The following is a 22,617-nucleotide window of genomic DNA, read 5'->3' on the forward strand; positions in this document are numbered from 1 at the left end:
TAATTTGGCAGCATTTATGCTCCTTTCTATTTGCCTCACTAGGATTTGACTTCCACTTTGTAAAGGAAGTCTTTATCTCTCACTGCTTCTTTTACATGGTTGTTAAGCCACGGTGGCTCTTTTTTAGTTCTTTTACTGTGTTTCTTAATTTGGGGTATACATTGAAGTAGATTATATAGGTGGGGATTTAAAAAAAAAAAAAAAAACAATGCATGCCTAACTTATGGAATTCTCTGATACAAGATAGAGGCCAAGAACTATTAGTATTCAAAAGAGATACTGACATTTATATCAATAATATCTAACATGCTGTGCAGGTGAGATACTTCAAAGTTATCTTGGATAATGTGCGTATCTTCAGTAACTACTTAAGATTCGTAGTTAGGCAATATCTGAAATACTGAAACTGGCCATCATAAGCTCAGTGCTATGAAAGGAATCCAGCTTGATAGGGAGGTTTATAAATTAGTTAAATCTCAGTCTAATCTTAGGTAAAATTGGCATGTTTTATTACTATCACCATAGATGCAGAGGATGAGAAGAAATTTAAGTAAATAGCAATGTCAGAATGATAAAGATGTATGAAGCTAGTATGGATTGTCCTTCGTATCTGCATCATGATTGGCAAGAACAATTCACTAGCATACTCACACCACCAAAGATACTGTTCAGCACTTGCTCTACTCTATGTACCTTTTCATGTTTCTAATCTAAAGGCAATTCTTTAGACTGTTCTCTAAACCCATTACACTTCTGTATTCAGCATAAAAATAGGAAAAGCTGATCTGAATTGTATAGGGAAATCATTTCCATGAACACCTAGAGCAGGGGTCGGCAATCTTTAGCACGCGACTCACCAGTGTAAGCACCCTGGCAGGCTGGGCCAGTTTTATTTACCTGCTGACGCGGCAGGTTTGGCCGATCGCAGCCCCCACTGGCCGCGGTTCACCGTCCCAGGCCAATAGGGGCAGCGGGAAGTGGCGCAGGTGAGGGATGTGCTGGCCGTGGCTTCCCACCGCCCCTATTGGCCCGGGACGGCGAACCGCAGCCAGTGGGGGGCCGTGATCGCCCGAACCTGCCACGTCAGCAGGTAAATAAAACTGGCCCAGCCTGCCAGGGTGCTTACCCTGGCGAGCCGCGTGCCAAAGGTTGCCGACCCCTGACCTAGAGAACTTAAGTTGATTACTTTAAATGAAAACATGGAAACCCCTTTCAACTACTTTTCTTAACATTCACAAATGCAGAATGAGCCTAAAATCAAGTAAATTATGCCTAAAATCCAAAATCAATCACATACAAGCACAACTGTTTTTTAGGATATAGACAACTGCCTGTGTTACATATGCATCTGCTAGGCCAGGTCACTGGTTCAAGTTGTCTGGATACAGTCTTAAATAAGAGCTTATCCATAATTCTGTCACATTCATATTTGCCTATCATCTTAATATATGGAGATATACCTCTCTCATAGAGCTGGAAGGGACCCTGAAAGATCATCAAGTCCAGCCCCCTGCCTTCACTAGCAGGACCAAGTACTGATTTTGCCCCAGCTCCCTAAGTGGCCCCCTCAAGGACTGAACTCACAACAATCTTCAAGTGCAGATTTCTAATATTAATACCATGACTTAGTCCAGATAATTCTTGTTCTGTCACCTAAATCTAGTTGGTCATAAGTGTTTGGGTCATGTTCTTTATAATGTTATGACTAACAAATATGCTCCCATACACTAAACCATGTTGTGATTTTGTTCCATACCGTAAGAGTGAATCTTCAGAAATTCAGTATAGTGTCGGGTCAGGTTTCAGTCTATTCATATTTTAAACACCAGTAAGACAATGTACACATACAGAACCTTTTTTCACAAAGGAGCCTCCATTTACACTGTTTTAGGGCCCAATCCAACATTCACTAAAGTCCAGCTGGCAATGAATCAGGCCACTAGTGAAACTGCATGTGCATTGGGTTTCCCAACCAGCTTCTGAACTCTTACCCTGTAAGTGACTAGGCACTAGCTGGGTAACAGAGGACAAGCGGAGGCACCACAGAAGTGGGAAGAGTTAGGGAAGAAGAGACATTATAAGAGTTACATTTTATGTGCCCCATGTTGTGGAAAAAAGTATCAGTGTTTTGCACATGTCGATGAGGAGGGTAAAGGCAATGGATCACTTCACTTCCCACTGAAATGCAGCCACAAACAGGGTGGAACAGCTGTCATTCCATATCAGTGATAGTACTCAGTTTGTGTGGAGAGAAGAGAGAAGGAGAAGAGAAACCTACCCAAGACTACAAGTTAAATAGAAGCAGATAGGTTGAATGCCACACAATTGGAATTCTGACCAGAACACAAAGGCAAAAAAAAGTTACTCTTAAACACACCAACTAGAAGTAGAGGCCTAGGGGGTCTTTATAATCCATAAGAGAATTGGAGCAATTGTGATAATTCAGGAATATAAATTAAAGTACTTTAAGAACCACTGCAATTTGTCAGAACAAATAACCCTCCTAGGTCTGGAGCTGTTCTGTTTTTTTGCACTATTGATAAGTACAGTACAATGCAGGTGCCTTGTGCTCTCCCATCTCTCAGATCCCTAAATTTCAAAGCTATTTTAACTATATTAGGTCAAAGTGACTTTCATTTTGCAAAGTCTAACAGACAGTGGCAGTGCATCAGGAAACTACTAAAGAAAAAGCACGATGCCAAGATCACCTCTTGAAATAGGTTAAAAAAATAATTCACTAGTAATGGGTAGCTTTTAAAAAAATAGCTGTTATTTCAGTTTTCTGTGACAGCCAATCTTCTGATATAGTCATATATATTGTATAAGGCTACACTAAATATTGTTATATATAGTAACTGGCAGTAGTTTAACAGCATTACAATTCAGTACAGGAAGTGAACCTCACTGTAACCAAAAGACTGAAAGGTAAATGCCATTTTAGTGACTGTCCAGAAAGTAACAGGGTTCTGGAGCCTTTTAGTGATGTCTGATTTTCAACTGAAGTCAATATTTTAAGATGCAGAATTTTAATGGGAATGTTCTAATCTAGCAGTGGGCAGAAGAGTTTGAATGGCTCGTCCTCCAGAACTCAATCACATCTTGATAACAGAAAAAACAAAGCAAGATTTCGTTTTCAGACACTCAACATTAAATAGTTTCACTTCACAATAGAATGCTATGCTCCCATTCTGCCAGTGGAACAAATTATGCCACTTGGCAACAAGATCACTTGCCAGTGAGTCAGCTCAGAAATGCCAACTTTCAAACAGCTTGAAGTGTGCATGCTGAGAATTGCTTCCGACCATGTGAGCTTTCAGAACAAAGAACTGATACATGACCATAGCTCTCTGTTAAAAGGAAGTCAGAGTTTAAACTCAGCCTTTTTAAATTCAGCATACAAGTTCTTGCTGTAGCATTAAGCAATAATATGAAAGTTAAAGCTGGAAATTAACTTCACATCTTAGGGACCTGAGTTCCATTATTCATGCAGCTTTACCTCATTTTGCCAAAGGACACCTGAAACATACACACATGTGTTTCAAAGGATAGGTGGAGCCTGAAGTCTGAATGTTCTATCAAAGGGAGGAAAATGTAAACAAATTCCAATTCCCAGGTTACTAAAGCTGTCAACACAGTTGTCTTGGTAGCACTTCTGGCCAGAGCCCTAGGAAATCATGTTATTTAAAAAGAACCACAAGACTTCCCTTTCCTGACTTCTCGGACAGGTTTGCCGCTGGCTCATGTGTTCCGATCCCCTAAAAGTACAGCATGTCTTTCTTCACATATTCCAAAGCACTGGCTGCCTTCTGACTGACTGCTAGCTGTTCTAAGTGAAAACTTCTGTAGCTAGGTCAGCCATGTCAGAAGGGCAGAACCCCTGAGGAGTCCAGTGCCAGCAGCCAGAAGCCTGAAATTTTGCAGAGAAAAAGTACAGGGAAGTTTATCTCTAGAAAACGTCAAGCCTGTTTTTTTGATAGCGAACTGTCCTTGTCTGGCATTCTTCCCATCAGTAAGAACCAGCATCATAAAACACATTTGTACTATTAATACAACTTGCACATTACAAATCATTGTATTTGATTAAAAATTACTTCATGTCCTCAGCATACTTTTCCAATATACAAACTATAGCAGGTCACAGAATAAGTATTTTAGAAATTCCCAAACCCACAGTTACATGAGACTCAATCCTTACATTCACAACACCCATCTATGAGCAAAGGCCAGAACTTAGCCCTACTGGTGTCAGTAAGAGTTTTGTCATTGATCTCAGTGACACCAGGACTTCACCCTTTGGTAAACAGGTAGCAGACCAAGACTAGTCTTCTAAAACCACCAGTTTCTAACACAAAAATAAATAAATGGAAGTCTTAAAGTTAAATGTCTGCAGTTCCTTTTTAAATGGATGCACTGAATTCTCACTGAAGCGTGCATATCACATAGGTTTGTATACTTTCAATTGGCACAGTGCACGCGTTTAGAAATAGGTAAGAGCTACTAGCCCATACAGACTTTTAAAAAGAATTTTAAGTAGGAGCTGCACTTTATGGAGATGTTGTCAAAGTATGAGTCACTTCCTCAGTTGTTACCTGTGTTATCACCAGCACCTTACATTATTGCGACTTAAGACTTTAAGAGCCTATAAAAGAAATCTACAAAAGCAAGGAAATTTGGATTTCAGGATGAAAATCCTGGTGTGACAATCCATCCTTAACTCACCGTGTCGATATTGTAGGGGTCTCCAAACAGCAAACAGTATGCGCTCCATCTCGTCTGAAAAATCTAGGCACAATGGGGGTTGAGTTAAGGACAGAGTGTCAGACCTGATATTTAGCCTTTAAGAGAATCTAGTTAAGCTTCAAAAATTTACCTTTTAGAGGATGTTAAAAACACATTCCACATCCCTGGAGCATGATACACATATTTACACTGTTATTTCCTTGTTTGGGTCACTGAGGAGTTAAATTTGTTGTTTGTTTTTTTTAATTAAAATTTGTCTTTTTACATTACAGGCATCCTCCAAGGATGCTACAGAAGGTAAATTCTGAGGCCTAAACAGATTGACAGTGTTACCCCTTTAAAAATGTGGTTAGATCAATTACTCTCCCTCCCCACTAACCACACTATGCATCTGCAATGCCCCTTTATTATTTAAAATGCCAGTTATGGTTTCTTTAAAAGAAAAAAAAAACTCCTTGTTTTAGTAGTGCAATTTGAGAGGATATAGTTTCAGCTCTCAGATCCCATCTTCACTTTCTGGCTTAAGTGGTCTGAGACCCACTGTTCTGCAAATATCTGCCCTACAGTCCCAGGCACAGTGTTGGGATACTATCATAGGTAAAAAGAACAGGAGTACTTGTGGCACTTGGAGACTAACAAATTTATTGGGGCATAAACTTTTGTGGGCTAAAACCCACTTCATTGGATGCATATTAATATTAAAATATATATATTACACACACAGAACATGAAAAAATGGGTGTTGCCATACCAATTCTAATGAGACTAATCAATTAAGGTGGGCTATTAACAGGAGGAAAAAAAACTTTTGTAGTGATAATCAGGATGGCCCATTTCAAACGGTTGACAAGAAGGTGTGTGTAACAGTAGGGGAAAAATTAGCATGGGGAAAGTTTTTACTTTATGTAATTACCATACTCACCAGCAACCACACACCACACACAAAAACACTAACCTAGTCTTGTTAGAGTTGGTATGGCAACACCCATTTTTTCATTACATACATCTCTCTTCCTACTGTATTTTCCACTGCATGCATCCAATGAAGTGGGTTTTAGCCCAAGAAAGCTTATGCCCAAATACATTTGTTAGTCTCCAAGGTGCCACAAGGACTCCTTGTTCTTTTTGCTGATACAGACTAACATGGCTACCACTCTGAAACCTGTCATAGGTAAATGACTTCTCTTCCTCCGTCGCCATCAGAAGGGGACAGGGAGAGTTTCTGCTGTTGAAGGAAGCAGGGGTACATCCAAGCTGCTAATTGAAGAGGAAGCGCCAATGGTGCTGACATAAATGAAAAGCGTTGGAAGAGCAAGTTCAGTGCAAGAGGCACATGGACCTTATCCTGGAAGGTACCTTTAATATCATGAGATTAGGGCTCTACCAAGTTCATGGTCATGAAAAACACATCACGTACTGTGAAATCTGGTCTCCCCCCATGAAATCTGGTCTTGTGTATTTTTATCCTATATGATACAGATTTCACGGGGAGACCAGCGTTTCTCAAATTGGGGATGCTGACCCAATAGGGAGTTGCAGGGAGGTTGCAAGGTTATTTTAAGGATGGTTTGCAGTATGGCCACCCTTACTTCTTGGCGGCCGGAGAGCAGCAGCTGTTGGCCAGGTGCCCTGCCCTGAAGGCAGTGTCCTGCCAGCAGCAGCAGCACAGAAGTGAGGGTGGCAATGCCACCCTTATTTCTGCCTTCAGAGCTGGGCTCCTGACTAGCAGCTACCGCTCTCCAGCTGCTCAGCTCTGAAGGCAGGGCTGTCACCAACAGCAGTGCGGAAGGGTAGCAGTACCGCAACCCGCCCTACAATAACTTTGTGACCAACCCACAACTCCTTTTTGGGTCAGGATCCTTACAATTACAACTATGACACATTTCCAATTTTAACAGCTGAAATCATGAAATTTACAAGTTTTAAAATCCTCTGTCCGTGAAATTTACCAAAACGGACTGTGAATTTGGTAGGGCCCTACGTGAGATGAATGATAGCATCAAAAGCCAGCTCACTATTCCAAGGACATCTTCCTTTTTCATGGATTCCTCTTAACGATCTGAAGATCCATCATTGATGAACTGTTTCCCACCCCAAAAATGAGACGCTCTTATCAAGAAGGTTTAGGAGGACAGTTAACCTACCTATGATATAGTGTCCCAGCTACCATGGGACACTATCAACCCCAGTTTCTGTTCTAGTGGCAACAGAGGAAGAGACTCATCCTCCTCTCAGACGCTGTTTCAACTGGGAAGCAAAGCCAGGGCTTGAAAATATGGTTTCAAAATTACACAATAAGACTGAGGCTCTTAAAAAAAAAAAAAAGCCCACACCAGAGTGGTGTTTCTGATGTGCCTTTAGAATTAAGAGCGACGGGGTTAGGATAGCAACTTTGAATTTCATTGCTTTTCTGAGAGAGTTAAATCTTTAGGGGTCACTCCTGCTCACTTTACTCTCACAAGCCATCCCAGCAAATTCAGCTGGGACTGCTCACCTGAGTAAGGCTAGCAGGATCTGGTCCCTAACGTTACCATTAGGGGGTGTTCAATACCATGCAAGTTGGGGGGTGGTGGTGGTGTCAGAACTCTAATCTCAAAAGCATGGATACATATATTCATGATTAGTAGTCATAACCCTGTTATGGTCACAGAGCAACACAGAAGCGCAATTGTATTCTTACCAACTTTACTGTCCATAGTATCAAGTGCACTAGGCCCTTCAACAGAAACACTAGCTCCTGTCAGTTTAAATCTATTATGCTAACTTTTAACGGTGTTATACTAAATGTATAAATAACGCTTTTGACGTCAAAACAAAAGATCCAAAACAGATACATATTTCATAATGTTAAAAAATATCCATAATCATCATCAAAAGAATGATACAGGACCTAAAAGAGAGATCTGAAACTGCCATCAAATGCCTTTATTTTTAGAAAATGGTGTCAAAACTTAGCCAGCTCTCTCTTGACAAAGACTAAAAAGCAAATCAAGCTAGGAGCTCCAAGTATCATATTAGCAATGAATACCTTCAAAAATTAATCAAATCCACTACCTTCTGAAATAAAATATTAAATGGTACATTGTGGATATGAGTCTGGAGCGAATGTTGCCGTTTCACTCGAACATTAAGTGACTGGACGCAACTGTGTCTAGATAAGGCCACAATCCTAGTCACTAAAACCCTATGGATGGAACTGAAGATCTGTTGATTACTAGTGAAAATACATTTGTTTTCTAACGAACACTTGAGCTTGGGTCTCGGTGTCTTAAGCTTACAATTTTAACATGCAAAGCCATTTTTTTTTTAAGACCCACACACGTACTTAGCATTATTTTTGTCCAAAAAAATAGAATAGTTAAAAAAAAGAACAAAATGTAACCTGTAGTAAAGAAGCTAGTGTTTCGTGAATGGCAGAATATCACAGAACTTCATTTGAATCCTAAACCGTGCTTTAATAAATACACACCATGAAGGAAATATGCAATTTATTCTTTTGGGCTACATCCCTGTCTTCAAAGATTCTTTATCACGGTTTGTGTGACCAGGGTTGATGCTGCCATTTCATGGGGAATTAGCAGTTTCACTAAGATCTACCTCGTGAGATACGATGTGCCCTAGTAACTTCTGTTCAGTAATTTAAGAGGAATGGTATGTAAAGACTGGAGCAGAATTTAAAAACAAGGCATCCAGTCATTTACTTTCAGCAACACGTGGCTCCTGCATTAGTGAACAGTGCACTGAGAGAACATTTTGCTGGATAGACAAGTATTTTTTGTATCAACAGAAACACTCCAGGTTTATAAACTGACGTTTCTTTGAATTTTAAATGAAGATTTTGCACTTTAAATTTAACCTCTGAACTGCACAAAAAGAGTGCTGCTTAAAATTTAAGTGTAATGACTGACAAGCAAAGAAATTTTAAAAAAAAGCTTCTTACACTTCAACATTTTTCTGTTGCAGACCAGATGTCTTCTTGCCTGGAGCAGCACCTCTCATCTTGCCCTCTGCATATTGTTCCCTTTAAAAACAAATTCAGCAACAAGATTTTACTGTAAGAGAAGCTATTCTCTTTTCTAAAAGGTAACAGTCCGTACAAAAATTTAGAGAATTTGTAGTGAATGGGTTTAAAGAAAACAGACAGAGGAAGACCTTTCATGACAGAGAGGGGGGGCGAAAAAAATCCAACTACTTACAAGATTGAACTTCATTATAGTGCTGACCAATCATTTTTACCTACACATGGACACTCAACCCTCTCCCCCCCCCCCCCCCCCCAATATTCATAATTGTGAGAAAGAAATACACAGGAGCTGCTTCAGAAAGGTGCCTACTAGAAATATTTGTATTCCAAGATGTCACTTTTTTCCAGACCAATACAAAAAAGCATTCATATGGATGAATACATTTAGACCCCATCTTATAAAAAAATTAGTCTTCGATAAGAGGGCATTACCATTTTACAAGATATTTTAGGTGACTATCACACAACATATGCCATCAACTCAATTACATATATACACGTATATCTGTTTTATTTTCAAAATGTAGTTCTGAGAAACCACAAGCAATCACCTTCATTTAAACCCATTTTACCCTTTTCCTTGCAACTTAAAATTCACATAGCTTTTAATCAAAATCTGAAGTACAAGGAAGTCAACAAGTAGCGATCCATTTGGCTGAAAGACTATGAAGATAAGGACAGGTCCATGTTAGAAGTCTGAAGACACGCACAAAATAAAACAAACAGGGAAAGAGGACAATATGACTAGCACATTCCTTGAAATCTAAAAAACCCACCTACTCCCCTGGAGATTTATTTCTTGGGCTGAAGCTCTGTAAAAAGGAAATCATGATAAGTCAAATCAGTCTATCACAAAATACTTACTGATTGGCCTTTTGAAGTTCTTTCTGTTTCTGCAGATTCGTGTCCACGTATTTGAGCACTCTGCTTTCTGGAACCCATTCATCCCAGCTGAAAAATTAAATCACCATTCAAAAACACTACATAATTAGATTCTGCTCCCAATAATCAAAGACTTCACAGCATTTGAGACTGAATTTTTGCTTCTGTGGTAAGTCATGAACTGGCACAATTGAAAGTGTAAGTTACCAGATAAAATGCATTCCCACTGATTGAAGCTCTAACCATTTCTCTAAGACAAAGTGAAATGTTCAGTCTTTCCTGCAGAGATTGCCAATTGTGAAACAGACTCCAAATCTTAAAATTTCTTTAAAATTTATTTTAAAAAGTCCAATTTTTTTTAAAAAAAGGGCTACACTTACTATAACATGGGAAATCTGCAGCCATAATTAATTTATGCAGCAAGATAAATTTACTGTATCTTTTCCAACATATTTTATAGGTGAACAAATTCAGCAATAAGATCTTACTGTAAAAGGAAGAGCTCTGATTTCTCTCTGTAAAGGAAACCAAGATGGCATGAACATTTGAAAAATCTGAAGTAAATGATTTAATATAAACGTATGTTGGAGAAATTGCCATTGTAAGCAAGCCAATTCCACTTTGACAAAGAGCAGATAATCTTTCAGCAATTTGACGAATATTTTAAATTAGAGGCACATTAAAAATGGCCATGTGAAATTATGTACACATTTTCCAAAATATATCAAGTTGTATGTTTATTTATATAAATTTGTATGTAAAATACAGAGCTTTGTAAATTAGAGTTTCTCCACCTTGCATTTCATGGTGAAGTAATGATCTCATTGCAAAAGTTGTCAAGCTTAGAATGCCAACATGGTAAAAACAAGTTCACCATAAGTCTTCAAGATTCTTAAAGGTAAGTTTAGTGTGCAAGTATTACAGAAAACAAAAATAAAATACATCCAACTGTACATATATTAGAGGCTATATATTTAGGATGAGGCCTTGGTGAAGTATGTAAGCTACTTGATCTTTGCTCCCAAAGCTTATGTTGTTGCCAGAAACCCTCAATAGAAGAAAACTGTACAACTGTGTGAGAATGTATTATACTATATATGACGTGAAAACGACTTACTACTAAGGCTTGTAAAAAAAAAAACACTGGAAGCCAAGCAGTTTAAAACTCATGAACCATAGCTTAATTATAAAGTCATAAATTAAAAAGCCATACAGTCCCAGTTGTCTAGATGTTGCAGCAATGCCACTTTTAATGTAGATAATTGGAAGCTTGGAAAAGCAAGAAAATAATCAAAGGCAAACAGTTAGTGCAAGTGGAGAAAGACAAGAAAAAGTCATTTGACACAGCCAATGACACCCACCACTACCTATTAAATAGAAAAGAATGGATTTTAACTGATCCTTAAGAGTCAGCATGAATTTAGCAGCAGGCACAACCGTTCAAGTTTCAACTTGTTACACAGGCGTTTACATGAAGACACTCCTTTGGCTGTTCACTGCTTTGGGGGAAGCTTTTTGAAGATACTAGATACCAAAACATGAAGTTTAACTTGGACCTCACTACATGCCAACAAAAGCAAACAATTACGCCTTGTGTCCCCCACCGTGCCTTTTTCAGGGTATATGGCAGCAATGTTCACATGAACCAAAAATGACTCTTTGAAAACTGCTGTCTCTGAAGGAGACTTAGAATTTGCAGCTTTTCGTATTCCGTCAGCTGCTAAGGAAAAACGAGTATTTATGACTCCTACACTCAGTGTTAGACTGTAAAATACAGTTGAACTGAGCAACAAAACTGAGGGCAGTCTAGTATCCCCCTTTTGAAAATAAAAACACATCACAACCCCCAAGCACCATGTGGATGCTGCATCAGGATAGTTTACAGAAAGTTGGTGACCAAGAATAGGAACAGGTGTAATCAAAACTTATCAATGATGCTGTTCTCAATCCTTGTTGCTCACCCAAAAAAACTTCACAAGAAATATACTTGCAATTCCAAAAGCAAAATGCTCACACAGACTTTCTAATCTCTGGAGACATGAAAGAGAAGTTTTAATTCTTGAGAGAAGAGAAAATTCTAAAATCTCATTTTTACAAAAGGAAAACCTTGTACAGCTTTAGTACAACCTTCCTTTACCCCCGACGTCAAGCATGTTGCTACCCAACAGACAGATAGAATAGGTGAGGCTTTCAGTCTCTCCTGTACCAACTTAGGGCACACACACCATCTCATCTATTCTGAGAGCAGCCTCCCTCCCCTCCCCGCCACCACTAATCCTACTCCCTTTTCCACCGCTTGTTGTATTTGGTTATGTAAATAGAACAGATGGAGTCTTTGACTGGAGAAAATATTGCTCCACTGTTCAACAAGCCAGGGTTGTCCCATATCCCAATATACAACAAAAAGTTGTATCCTATATCTTCAAACCTAGAAAACACGGAAACAGTTCTTAAAATGGGTAGGCAGTGCACTGGACTGCCGCAATAAGGCAATCTAGTTAATCTACTGGCACTTTGAGCAAGTTTGACTATCCAACTGATGCACCAAAGGAAATGTGTCTTTAAAACTAAACAATTATTTGAGCAACATTAGCTTTGTGTTATGCCAGGCTTTAAATGGCTAGGCTTCACTGCAATAAATTGACTTTAACTCAAGTTAATTTCTGAGCTAATGAAACATCTTCAATTGACTTATGCTTGGGAGCGTCAGTCCATTAAGCCAACACCAGCTTGGGCAATCAATAAAGGAAAATTAAGTCTTGTTTTCAGAGACTTACTACTTACTTTTTATTCCAACCACTGTAATGTATAAAGTATTTCACTTGTTTGTCCTTTATGGCAACCTTTACACACTGAAATAAAGAAGAAAGTTGGGTTAGCAATACGATTTCAAAAAAAAAAAAAATCTCTGGAAGTCTGGCTAAAAGCTTTCAGTCTAAATACAAAGATTTCTGTGCAAGCCACTGAAGTATTTGGCAGCAACGTCACTACAGAATAGAAATTGTCCAGCAAAAGATACATTATTAGTGGCTTTGTATTTCAGTTAAATATTTTTCGTGTATCAGAAGGGCTATAGAAGCAGAACTAACTGACGCTCAACTACCCGTAGGTTTTTTGAAGGGCTTAATAACTTCCTTTAGGAGGAGAGCAAGAGACGACATGCTGCTGACCAGAAGACACAAGGAGCAGGTCACTTTAATCTCTTCAGTACTCTCTGGAAAGCTAACCAGAAGCCAGGTTTACATAGAGAATGACTCAAGGCTTGTCTTCACTACCACACTACTGCAATAGATGCAGCGGGTGTCTATTAAGCAGGTCTAGTGAAGACCCGCTAAAGCTACAGCGGAGTGCTCTCAGGTCGACTCCGATACTCCAGTTCCCCAAGAAGAGTAAGGGAAGTCGACTAGAGAGCGTCTCCTGTCGACACAGAGCAGTGAAAACACCGTGGTAAGTTGACCTAAGCGACATTGATTCCAGCTATATTATTCACGTAGCTGGAGTAATGTAACGTAGGTCGACTTACCCCAGTAATGAAGACAAGTCCTCAGTATCATTGTTCGCATGCATACCCTTATCTCAGTTAATTACAGGACAGGAAGTTAAGGAAATAATATTTTGGATTTCTGCAGCCACATAGCAAGCTCTACATTCAGCAGTAATTGTTTGCAGTAGGTGCTTTTCAGGCTGAAGAATTTCTGAAGTGAGAATAAGCTAAACTTTGTTATCCTTATACTAAACTAAGGAAACCTAAGAGAAACATTCAAAGTCCTGAATATCTGATCAAGGTGAAGATAAACTGTTATTGTTACACACTTTAGCTAAGTTAGAGTACAGTGTTTCCCTGCCATGAAGGTACTAATGCACTAATCAAGTGCTCTCAATCTACTTTTTGATAAGCTAAACAGATTGAGCTCTTTAAGGGTACGTCTTCACTACCCGCCGGATCGGTGGGTAGCAATCGATCCCTGAATGCGCTCTCTGTCGACTCCGGAACTCCACCAGGGTGAGAGGCGGAAGCGAAGTTGACGGGGGAGCCGCGGCCATCAATCCCGCGTCGTGAGGACGGGAGGGTAAGTCGATCTAAGATGCGTAGCTGAAGTTGACGTTATTCTCGTAGCTGAAGTTGCGTATCTTAGATCGATTCCCCCCCCCGCCCCCGCCCAGTGTAGAACAGCCCTTTGTCTCTCACTGCAAGGGATATTCTCAAATCACTTTGGTGGTTCTTTTCTATTCCCTCTCTCCAATTTTTCAACATCCTTTAATAATGTTGACATTAGACCTATTCTAATATTGGTCTCAACAATAGAGTATACAGAGGTAAAGATCACCTCCCTACTCAACACTCCAAATACCTCATTATTCCTGTGTCATAGTATCACACTAGATTAGTGTGTTGAATTGCTTGGCCACTATGATCCCTAAATTGTTTTCAAAGACACTGCTTTCCAGGATACAGTTCCCCCATTTGCTTGGTATGGCCTGCAATCCTTGCTCCTAGCCAAATGCAGGGTCATGTTTATGTTAAAAACATTTGGTTTGAACGGGTCCAGGTTATACCCAAACACTCGGTATGACTGCCCTGTCTTCATCATTTACCGCTCCACCAATCTTTAGCTACATCCACACAGAGTGAGTCTCCTGGTCACCCACACATACTAGGTCCATCAGCGCTAGGGTGAGAGAGAGTATTACTAGCAGTGTAGCTGCAGTGCCATGGGCAGCGGTGACCCAGCGTAGCTGTGCTGAGTACCTACCCCGGAGTTTCAGGCAGATTTGTACTTGGCACAGCTAAGTCATGCCCAGGTGACTGTGGCTACACTGCCATTTATACTCCTGCTAGCTCAAGGAGGGCTAGCGAGCAGATGTGTGCACAACCAGGAGAATCACACCCCTACCTCACAGTAGATTGTCTCATCCACAGATTTTATCAGCAGTGATTTTATATTTACTTCCAGATCATTGACGAAAAAAATATTAAACAGCGTTGGACCTAGTATCAGTCCCTGCAGAATCCCTTTAAAACACCTCCATTTGATGATTCCCCATTGACAACTACTTTAAGAGACGTAATTTAACCAGTCGTTAATGCATTTTACATGTGCTCTATTGGTATTTTATAGTTCTTAATTTTTTTTTAAATCAAAGTGTTGTGTGGTACTAAGCCAAATGCCTTACAAAGGCAACATATATTACATCTGCACAGTTATCTTTATCAACCAAACCTGTGATCTTCTCAAAGAATGAAATCAGGTTTGTTTAACAAGACTCAAGTATCAGAGGGGTACCCATGTTAGTCTGGATCTGTAAAAAGCAACAGAGAGTCTTGCGGCACCTTTAAGAAGGGGTACATGCGTCTGACGAAGTGGGTATTCACCTACAAAAGCTTATGCTCCAATACATCTGCTAGTCTTAAGAGGTGCCACAAGACGGTTGCCTTTAACAAGACTGTTTTCTATGAAACCTCATTGACAGGCATTATATTCCTAGCCTTCAATGCTGTATTAATTGAACCCCATTTTGCCCAGGATTGATGTCAGGCTAACCAGCCCTTAGTTACCCAGGTCTGCCAGCTTGCTCTTTTTTAATATTGGCACAACATTAACACTCTTCTAGAATTTCCCTAGTATTCCAAGATTTATTAAAAATTATAATCAGTGGGCCAGAGTTCTCCTCAGTCAATTCTTTTAGGACTCTTGAGTGCAAGTTATCCAGGCCTACATAAGAACATAAGAAAGGCCGTACCGGGTCAGACCAAAGGTCCATCTAGCCCAGTATCCTGTCTACTGACAGTGACCAATGCCAGGTGCCCCAGAGGGAGTGAACCTAACAGGCAATGATCAAGTGATCTCTCTCCTGCCATCCATCTCCACCCTCTGACAGACAGAGGCTAGGGACACCATTCCTTACCCATCCTGGCTAATAGCCATTAATGGACTTCACCACCATGAATTTATCCAGTTCTCTTTTAAACTCTGTTATAGTCTTAGCCTTCACAACCTCCTCAGGTAAGGAGTTCCACAAGTTGACTGTGTGCTGCGTGAAGAAGAACTTCCTTTTATTTGTTTTAAACCTGCTGCCTATTAATTTCATTTGGTGACCCCTAGTTCTTGTATTATGGGAATAAGTAAATAACTTTTCCTTATCCACTTTCTCCACGTCACTCATGATTTTATAGACCTCTATCATATCCCCGCTTAGTCTCCTCTTTTCCAAGCTGAAGAGTCCTAGCCTCTTTAATCTCCCCTCATATGGGACCCGTTCCAAACCCTTAATCATTTTAGTTGCCCTTTTCTGAACCTTTTCTAGTGCCAGTATATCTTTTTTGAGATGAGACCACATCTGTACGCAGTATTCGAGATGAGGGCGTACCATCTATTTATATAAGGGCAATAATATATTCTCAGTCTTATTCTCTATTCCCTTTTTAATGATTCCTAACATCCTGTTTGCTTTTTTGACCGCCTCTGCACACTGTGTGGACATTTTCAGAGAACTATCCACGATGACTCCAAGATCTTTTTCCTGACTTGTGGTAGCTAAAATTAGCCCCCATCATATTGTATGTATAGTTAGGGTTATTTTTTCCAATGTGCATTACTTTACATTTATCCACATTAAATTTCATTTGCCATTTTGTTGCCCAATCACTTAGTTTTGTGAGATCTTTTTGAAGTTCTTCACAGTCTGCTTTGGACTTAACTATCTTTAGCAGTTTAGTAACATCTGCAAACTTTGCCACCTCACTGTTTACCCCTTTCTCCAGATCATTTATGCTTTAAAAACAATCATTCATCCCCAAGAGAAGTTTACAAACCATTTAAGTGAAGAACACAGATTAGAATGAAAAAGGCAAGCAAGATGATTCAAGTCAATCAGAAGGGCAAATTTTGTGGACTGCAGTATTCTCCTTACCAACTACTCCTTTTATGGAAACAGGCTGCATTGGTTTCAATTATGGAGAAAAATCATTTCTTCTACACTCCCAGCTGTCTTATATAGGGAGAAGGAAGAGCATAGAAGGATAAAATAGTAGACTAAAGAAACCGGGGGGCGGGGGAGAAGAGGAAATCAAGGATACTACATACCATAGGCTACAGACTAAATTCTCACTTAAGATGCATCTTCTTTGTGCTACTCAGGGAGCACAAAGGGGTCAGATACTGGCTGTAAGTGGGCAGCAGGAATTACTCTGGCAGACAGTTCTTGCACCGTCCACCTCACCCCTGCATAGGGGATATATTGTGCAGCATGGGAGAGAAGAGCTACGCTGATCACACGCTGTGCGTGTGTGATGCACAAGAGATCACACAACAGTGGCATAAGATGGAACAGCCTACAAGCTGCTCCAACTGACAGAGGAGTCTGGACTGGTGGCAGCAGAGACTGGCCCTCATAATTAAGAAGCCATAATGATTTTCCCTGCCATCACCTCCCCTCTGCTGTGTCAGGAAGAACACAGCCACAGGAGGCAATCTGGACCCAAGTGCACACATTCAAAATGAGCCCATCTTCAAGTGCCAGGAGAAGGGACGAAACAGACTAAATAAAATGCAACAGATTATTAGAATAAACTTACTGCTTTAAATTTTGCATCCATTGCATGTGAGTCTTTGTCAGCCCAATATTTAAAGAAATAAAGATTTAGTGTCTTAGCTGTATGAGATACACTCTAAACAGCAAACTAAAGTCTCACTGATAGAGAGGTACTCTTGAAAATGTTTACTACATTACAACCATCACTTCTAGATGGCATAAAGAAAATTTGGGACATTTTTAAACAGTCTCCCTTTACCTACTCTATTCCAATCAAGTCCTCCCTATAGTAATTTTTTCCAATTAGCCTTTACTGATACTAAAAACTATTAAATTAGAGCATCAGGTTCCTGGTAGGTCTAAGCATAAACTAAATATCTCAAGAAAACTTCTACAAAATCCCCCAACCAATATGCCTACAGCTCCTTCTTGGTTCAAGAGGAAAACAGATCAAACAGATCAGGGACAGAACTTTTAAATAGTCAGATGACACTGCACAATGGCATCAGGTGAAGACAAACCAAATGGTTTAAAAAAATTAATAAAATGTAGCAAACTCAGGCTTGCATATGAAACACGTACATGTTCTTTTAGTAACAAAGCCTAATGCTTAGTTCCTGAGATTAACACTCATATTCCAATTTTTATGAGGACACTGTCAATCAAGTTTGTTTTAAATTTAATCTCGCATCTATAGCCACCTCTCAGACTGTTGAGAAATAAAATTGGTCTCAGTTCCAATTTTGTCTTGTCTGATGAAGATGGATTTTATTTAGCCTCTGCATTCCTAATGAAGCTCAAATTAACATAATAGTCATGCATCAGCATTAGGACACAATCTCGTGACATGCTAATGCCTCCCACAGAGTGATAGGCGCCTCAACTCTCATTAAGGTCAACAGAAAGAGTCTGTCAAGCCACGCCACACTAGCGCTAAGCTACCATGGCATTGCAAACAGTTGAACCTGCTGTAATAACTGGGCTTAGAAATTCACCCTCATTGTGAGCTCAACTGTGGGAAAGTGGATAAATGTTTACAAAGTGTTCCAGTCACACAGAACAATAAATGTTGATGGGAAAAGGTGCAAAAGGGAGACAGACTGAATTAGTCCAATCAAAGCAGCCTCCTGATCTAACTCCAGGACTGTGTTAAGCTCATGACTGGTAAACCAGAAAAGCGTGGGACCTAAAATTGGTGTCTGAAATTAGGCCTGTTGGGGGACAAAACAACAAAGGGATGAGTTATTCCACCCATCACTATCTGTGAGGCCCTTAAAACCCCCAGAGGTTTGGGGATAATTTGAGGACGAGTGCAACAACTGCTGACTGAAAGAAGGGAAGGAGCGAGCATTACCATAATGGCTGTTACTCCCACAGGCTCCTGGGACCCTGGAATCCACTGTGCCATTGTTGGGCATTTAGCATCCCGATGGTACCTGACCAGCCCAGGCCAAGAGAGGGATCCAGGTGACATTGCCACCTCCACAGGCTTCAGGTGAATCTCAACCACCATCTAATGTGTCAGACTTCATCTCTTCCTCCACCCTCCTCCCCCTCCATGTTCTTCTTTCCCCACTTTATCCCTTCTCTTTCCGATCCATCCTCTTTTACCTTCTGTTCAATAAGAGTCTGGTTAGCCAGCAAAGACTGCATTTCTTGCAACATTACTGTGAGCCTGTGACCGAAAAGACAGTAAATGCAGCCCTAACCAGCCCATGAGGGTAAAAATCTGCCAGGTCTCAAGAGTGGCTGATAAAACCACATATTCTGACTGTTTTGCCAACAGTGAGGTTGCAAGTGACATCAGGCACCAGAGACTGAAACTGCATTTTCTATCTCTCTTCTCTTGTGTGTTCTAGGAAGCAGAATCAGACTTTAAACAACCACCATCTCAACTAACGTCTTCTCTTTCCCCCCCCAAAAGGACAGTTGTTATTATCTTTAACTCCATCTAGGACTGTCAAACAAGAGCATTTTTCTTTCTAAAGGGAAAAGGAGCAAGGGATGTTCAAATGAAAGCCTTATTTAAGGCTTTATAATTCAAATGCTTTACATTATTTTTCCTTCTTTTTCTATATCTTCAATAAAAGATTAAAAGGATTTTTAATGGTGTTTGCGTCATGGTACTAAGCAGGCTGAGGTCTCTGTAAACCAAATCCTGAACCTATCTGAACAGAATAGGTAAGACAGAATGACAATGACAAGCCTCCCTTTCTCTAGCCCCATCTTCAGCAGGATCAGCACTGTTCTCTAACAACCACATAACATTTTAAAAATAGGAGTAGTATGAACATAAGTCACACTATGATTTAATTCAACAGCAGTAGTATTAACTGGGTTTTGACTGGTATGTATTGAGGAGAACTGGCTCCTCACCCACATCTACCCATAAAAAAAAAAAAAAAAGAGGGTAGAAAACATTTGGAATATGAGTATTCTCACTGCGTAAACCACATTATAGTCCTGATCTGCCTTAGAATATCCTTTTAAACCTCTCCCACCACACCTCATGTTGTCCTAGTACAAGACAGAGCTTTTTTATTCATTCTCCCTTGGAGCAATTAGGTATCATTTTGACCCCACCTCCACAGATTTACAAGCAACCTTAGAGCCTAGAAAATTTCTCTTAGAAACTGATCTTACTAGAAACATGGTAAGTGCACAGAGGGGGCTTCAGTGACCTAAGACAATTCAGTGTTGTATCTAACAACTGATAGATTAAAGTATTAAGAGATGATATTCATGATGAACGGGAGGCCAAACTGGAAGCCAAACCAATTTTCAATTTGTTATTTTCTAATATATTAATACCTACACATGCTCCTTAGAATCCGAGAGCATATTTAGAAATAGCAGAATTCTAGTAGGAGTCTACATGATGTATATTCCATTTCACATTTGGTGAAATCTTTTCATGTTTTTACACACATGCCTAGGTCCACTGACCATGTCAGTCATACTGCTTCAAATTCCCACTTACTACCATTACCCCTTTATCTTGCAAGTTTTTAATCTAAATATCAATATGCAACAAATGTATGTGCTTCACAGTTTGTAAAACTGCAGGTTTCTTACAAAAAGCAAAGTAATTTGATAGTATTTTCTTTTCTTCGATTCTCTCCTCAGTTTCGCTTGAATTCTTGACTCAATCCAATCTAGTACTTGCCAATAGGCTACTTTAATCCGTTCAATTAATGTGTTCATTATGTAAATGTTATTTTTTGCTGTCATCTGCAAAAAATGAGAACCCAGACATACCTTTGCTTCATAAAGGAGAGGTCCATGAAAACACAGCACTCGTTCACCTGGAAAAGTTTGCAAATAGCCATCTGATTAGTCATATTGACAAACAATACTGCATACGAAGACATGCATTTTACAAAAGAACACAGGAAACCAAACACCACTAAGAGTGCTGTGCTAGGAGACTGTCCAGTGGCAGCATATTACCTACACACTGTCAGGCTAGAAAGCAATCACTTCAAAAAGCACCTGCTTATAAAATAGAAGATGAGTGGAGGGTTAGCTCAAGGCTCTCTGCACCATTTAAGCCCCACATTGGGGATGTGCAAAGGGGTTGCCTTGTGCTCTGCAAGAAGGACTTCTGCACAACCTCTGCACGGGCTGGCACTGAAGGCCACGCTGTATGGGCTGGGCTGCCCCGACAGCTGTTGATGCAGATACAGAATGGATGCAAATGGCACAGAACCCGCTCTCTATTCCAGCCCACAGCCTGGGGCACCAGCTTTGAGGGAGTGGTCCAGCAGCCCTATCCCCTGGTTCTGGGCTGGATTCTACCTGTCTAGCCTCTCTGCCTTCTAACTGGATAGAGCGCTAATACTCAGGCTTTACAGGAGTGGACCGAATTTCAACCTGAATGTACAAGCAGTAAATAGCACAGCAGAAACAGGTCAGTCTTGTTGCAACAGACTTAGATTCTTTTAGAGGGCTCAGTTTCATTTTGTTTTGAGAAAGGGAACATGATGCTCTCTTATCTATCAAGCCAGCCAACCTACGTCTCATTTTAAAATTATGGTGCAACAGAAGCCTAATATTTAAATAAAAGAGTTTTCTTTTTCCTGGAGGAAACTCAGGACCTGACATTTCTATTGCAAAAACAAACTAAAGAAAACCAGATACAATGACATCAGGTTCTTCCCCGCCCCAAAGGAGCAAAAAAAAGTACAGCTGAATGAGGGCATTGCAGGGGGAAGAGGCTGTTTCACTTTTGAACAGATTGTTTGACAATCAGGATTTCAGCTGCTATAAGATCCACATTGTGCAGTTGTTTATAAAGTGGAAGTCTAATTTATCTAACATAAGCTCTCCGAGGGCAGATGTTTCCTCCTGTACAGTACTCCCTTATAATAAAGGTCACACCCTTTACGCTGGTGACCGGTTCTGCATACCAAAATAATTAAGCTGTATCAATAACTTACTGGGTTACAGTCCACTATTGAGTCCCTACATTCCCTTCCTTTTTCAAGAAGGCCATTTCTAGCTTTGTTTGCCATTCCTTTATGCCTACAGAGTAAGCTGGTTTTAATAAACCTTTAACTGCACCAAATATTTAATGATCAATTTACTAAACTGCTTTTCCAATTAATACTTTATTACCAGATTCAATACAGCAGTAGGGTAAGAGATTTGGAGAGTTCACTGTAAATACTAATCAGTGGGATTTCATGCCCACAGTGGGTCAGAAAAAATATACACTTACAAGAAAGCAAATTCAAGATAAAACAGTTTCTTTACAGAGTTATGTTAAGAAAAAAAAATCTGTATGAAAGTGGCTTGCCAAGACTGGTTTGACACCAGCTTAAAAAATATTTTGCACAGAGGAAGTACCCACTTTGAAGTCTCTTGTATATTTTTATTAAAATGTGTTTTCCATTATAAATATTTAATCTTAAAACCAGTTACTCAGCATGTAGAATAGCTATTTAAAAATTATAACTACACTATTTCACCTCTATTTTGCACTGTTTAACACTGCTGGAAAACAAGCCTCGTTCACTTGTTCTTAAAAATGAACATTTTGCCTACATTTAAGAGGAGTTAGGCTCTTTACATAAATACAGACCAAGAACATTCTGTAGCACTATTTCTGCAAGACACCCAGTACTGAGAAATCAGAAAGTTGGACAAACCTCCTCCCCCACAACCACAGGTCACACTCAAAGAAAACACATTAGAAAGAAATTTACCATAGCCTTCCCCAACACTAGCTTAGATCAAAAATTCCAAATCATCTCTCTACAGTATATAGACACAACAAGGCGCACTACAGTGAGACACCTCCTTTATTTATTCAGCTCTCCTAAAAACAAAAAACAAACAAAACAAAAAAATCAGACATTTTTGAATGGAGCCTTTTTTTTTTTGGCCAAAATGGCTCTCAAGAGAAAACCAGGCATGCTTGGTCAACATTCTTGGAT

The 22,617-nt window shown here is 39.8% G+C and overlaps 1 protein-coding gene across 4 annotated transcripts in view; it reads right to left on the reverse strand.

The window, feature by feature from the left end:
• MORF4L1 (mortality factor 4 like 1) overlaps window positions 1-22,617 on the reverse strand; it is a 43,287-nt gene that overhangs the window by 15,628 nt on the left and 5,042 nt on the right. The window contains exons 2-7 of one of the 4 annotated variants that reach the window (XM_034783704.1): window positions 20,438-20,484; window positions 12,431-12,498; window positions 10,135-10,161; window positions 9,629-9,715; window positions 8,681-8,761; window positions 4,720-4,782 (exon numbers count right to left, since the gene is read on the reverse strand). In XM_034783704.1, the coding sequence (XP_034639595.1) occupies window positions 4,720-4,782; window positions 8,681-8,761; window positions 9,629-9,715; window positions 10,135-10,161; window positions 12,431-12,498; window positions 20,438-20,484 (373 nt within the window). The remainder of the gene's footprint in view (window positions 1-4,719; window positions 4,783-8,680; window positions 8,762-9,628; window positions 9,716-10,134; window positions 10,162-12,430; window positions 12,499-20,437; window positions 20,485-22,617) is intronic. The other 3 variants (XM_034783705.1, XM_034783706.1, XM_034783707.1) reach the window with 3 other exon arrangements.

Source organism: Trachemys scripta, chromosome 10, assembly GCF_013100865.1.
Source record: "Trachemys scripta elegans isolate TJP31775 chromosome 10, CAS_Tse_1.0, whole genome shotgun sequence".
In the NCBI taxonomy this organism is placed as follows: Eukaryota; Metazoa; Chordata; order Testudines; family Emydidae; genus Trachemys; species Trachemys scripta.